Here is a 3,099-nt window from a genome sequence, read left to right as displayed (position 1 = left end):
TCAAGGTAATGCACACACGTCACTATTGACTATAGTAGAAAATCATGTATATTATCCACAAATATCATCGATTAAGGAACAATGATGAATAGAGTATAAATACCATACATTACCAGAAGAAAATAACAATCAACTAAAAAAACTAATCCAAGGTTTTCTGTACCTTTCACAATTGCTTGAAATCCTGAGGCTGAGTCAATATGAAAAAGGTGAACCTCGAATTTCAAATGATGCAACCTCTGAATTCTTTCAATTTCTCATATAAACTAGAGATTGAATTCGTTCCTATTTCTGACATCTCCATGTGATCACCGCCATCTCCATAATTTCCGACCTACTAATCATAACAATAAGCCTATTGGATCTCAATCAAGATTAAATATCCCCAATTAAAAACCAAAACGAATAGAAGATTTATAAGACATCAACACAAGAACTATGAGAACCAGGTGATCGATAGGGGATGAGGCGACAACATTAGAAGGCGAGGCGATGACAGGAGGAAGGAATGTGAGAGATTTCTGAACGTGAATGATGAGACTATGCAACATCAGAAATCTAACAAAAGGAAATGCGAAGATAAATTTGTTTCCTGAATGAATTAATTGAACAAAAGGAAAAAAAACTTATGTTACCTAAAAGACATCGAAACTTCTGATTTGAACAGATCAACACTTCTTATCTAACCATAGCAAATTGTGTATCTTAAATTGACAAAGTGATTACACAGGGAGAGAATGATTTCATAAAGTGGAAAAGATCGCAATTTCATACATGAGAGAGACACATCGGTAGAGACGTGAACAAGATGAAATTATCTTCGGTGGCGATGGCTGAGGAATTTCTTAATACAGGCGGAACTTTGATTGATCAGTAAACCACGATGTCGCGAGAAAAATACAGATGAGGAATCTTCTTACTACATCATCTGATACAATCGATTGAAGACGATAATGGAACCATTGCATCTTCATCGGACGTTAGGACATGATAAAGAGGTGAGATCTGATGATTACATCTATAGATCTGGATGAAGATGAAGATGAGAGAGAGATATAGATTCAGAGAGTGAGCAAGACGGTGATGAAGAGAGAGAAATAAAGTTTTGTTTCAAAAATTAATTTTGATTAATTACCATGTATTTTAATTTTTTATTCCGTAACTACCCTCATAATATGTTGTAAAAAGTCAAAGCTACCATTGAAATTGTTCATAATTACAAATATGCCATCTTTGATCTTGACCGTTAAAATTTTTGATCTAACGTTCCACCTTTAGTTCTCGGGTTCTCGGGAAACTATGAGTTCTCAAATGATCCTTCCTCTATATATATATATATATATATATATATATATATATATATATATATATATATATATATATATAACATGTGCGATACACAGATGTTTTTTTGTGGCCCCGTCTATAAATGAACTCATTTTTATACAACCTATTTTTGCAAATACTTTTCAAATTCAACCCTTTTTGTGGAAAAAAAAACTCAAAGGATTGATACATAAAACAAAAAGAAGACATGGCGATTACAAGAAAAGTATGTCTAACTTGTCATGCATCTTAATAGTTTTAAGATACAACGATATACACAAGAAAATAACAATCGAGCAAATAGTCATGTTAAGCATATGAAGCTAATTCCATTCCATCCAACCAAACCAATATTTAGTAAAGTGTCACGAAGCAATATTCAGATCATGTTTTTGAAACATTTATATTACTATTCATCTGATGGAATCACAGCTTTTATATTTTCTTCACTGTATGAACTCTTGAGATTTTTAACTTTCCTTTGATAGGAAAAACTATTTTCTAGCAAAAATCGTATTGAGTCTTCACTTCGGAAGAAACTAGAAGATGACATCCTACCAGAGATCGAGAAGGTCCATAAGGTAAGCAAAGAATCTTGCATCTTCCTCCATATTTTGAACCGCTTTCTGTTCTAAATTCATATTGTTAAGAGTTATAAACTATTTGAGAAAATGATGACCAATTTGGAGAAATGAGAAGAAACAATGAGGGTAAATCTATAAGAAGTCTGGATTTAACGGGAAAAGAATGTTTTCCTAGACTTTTTTATTAAGTCGTTCTTTGTACATTAAGTCAAATAAGAGAGAAGCAGTGGTGTAATTGTTTGTTGTTGGTGCACAGAGGAAAGATAAGTTGCTCAAGAGACAGTATAGACAAGCTCTTCTTCTTGATAGCATGATTATTGATGCACTTGGTCCAGGGCGTTCCCTACGTGGCAGAAAACCCGTGTCCTACACTTTTGGTAAGATTAATCACACTCATTTTCAATCTTATTATTCATCATTTATATTTTATTCCTGTCACTATAAAAATTGCAACTTTTGCAGATGATTATGACCGATCAATCAACGAGGCTATCAAGATAACCAAGTAATAACTTTTTTACTTTAACTATTTTAATTCATTGTATGGATTCTTATCTTTTGTTCTTTTTTTCAGAAGGAAACAAGCGTCCCCAGAACATAGTGTGAGGGAACATAGCGTGAGAAGAGAAGGTTTAAGAAATGGGGTTTCCACAAATGGTGCTCCATCACAAAATTCTCATCAACCCTCACCAACTCCATCATCACCCGATTCACATTCACTCCAACTTCATTATGATGAAACCGATGAAGATCATGCATATTTCCTTATTCACCTTTAACCTTTTTTTTTCTTTGTTGTAAAAGAACTAACTTTAAAAAGGAAAGAAATTAATTGTTGAATTTTTTTATTGATTAGGTGTCTTGATTGTACTGAAGGGGTAGTGGGGCAGACAATTAGGAGGAATTGATGGAAAATCAAGCATTTAAAGGGATCCAACCGGTTGTACATGTCTTTTTTTTTATAATGAATATTATGCAATATTAGCAATGTATTACATTTACTTACTATTGAAATGATTATTTGTATTTGACATATTAGTGGAATGAATTATCTTTCTTATTTATTGTATTTTATTTTGTATTATGATATTTTCAATATGTTGTTTAATTTGAAAATTAGTAATTCTATCAAAAATATATTTTTTTTAAAACATTTAAAATTATGACACGCAATGACGTGTCGTCTTCC

General features: G+C 32.2%; 1 protein-coding gene across 1 annotated transcript; it reads left to right on the top strand.

Annotated features, from left to right (window-relative positions):
• The first annotated feature begins 1,534 nt into the window (after window positions 1–1,534).
• Window positions 1,535–2,689, top strand: LOC145121416 (DDT domain-containing protein DDR4-like). The gene is made up of 5 exons (XM_079057168.1): window positions 1,535–1,552; window positions 1,815–1,907; window positions 2,167–2,287; window positions 2,373–2,415; window positions 2,485–2,689. Exons 1-5 carry the CDS (start codon window positions 1,535–1,537, stop codon window positions 2,687–2,689), a joined length of 480 nt encoding a protein of 159 aa, XP_078913294.1.
• Window positions 2,690–3,099: the final 410 nt, after the last annotated feature.

This window comes from Lactuca virosa, chromosome 1, assembly GCF_052849685.1.
Source record: "Lactuca virosa cultivar CGN04683 chromosome 1, Lactuca_virosa_CGN04683_v6, whole genome shotgun sequence".
NCBI classification, from domain to species: domain Eukaryota; kingdom Viridiplantae; phylum Streptophyta; class Magnoliopsida; order Asterales; family Asteraceae; genus Lactuca; species Lactuca virosa.
This window is presented reverse-complemented; position numbering and strand designations above follow the sequence as displayed.

Excerpts from the sequence above, each read along its gene's own strand:
- LOC145121416 (XM_079057168.1), top strand. Across the intron at positions 1,908-2,166 it reads AGATCGAGAAGGTCCATAAG|AGGAAAGATAAGTTGCTCAA; the intron begins GTAAGCAAAGAA and ends GTTGGTGCACAG. Across the intron at positions 2,416-2,484 it reads GAGGCTATCAAGATAACCAA|AAGGAAACAAGCGTCCCCAG; the intron begins GTAATAACTTTT and ends TCTTTTTTTCAG.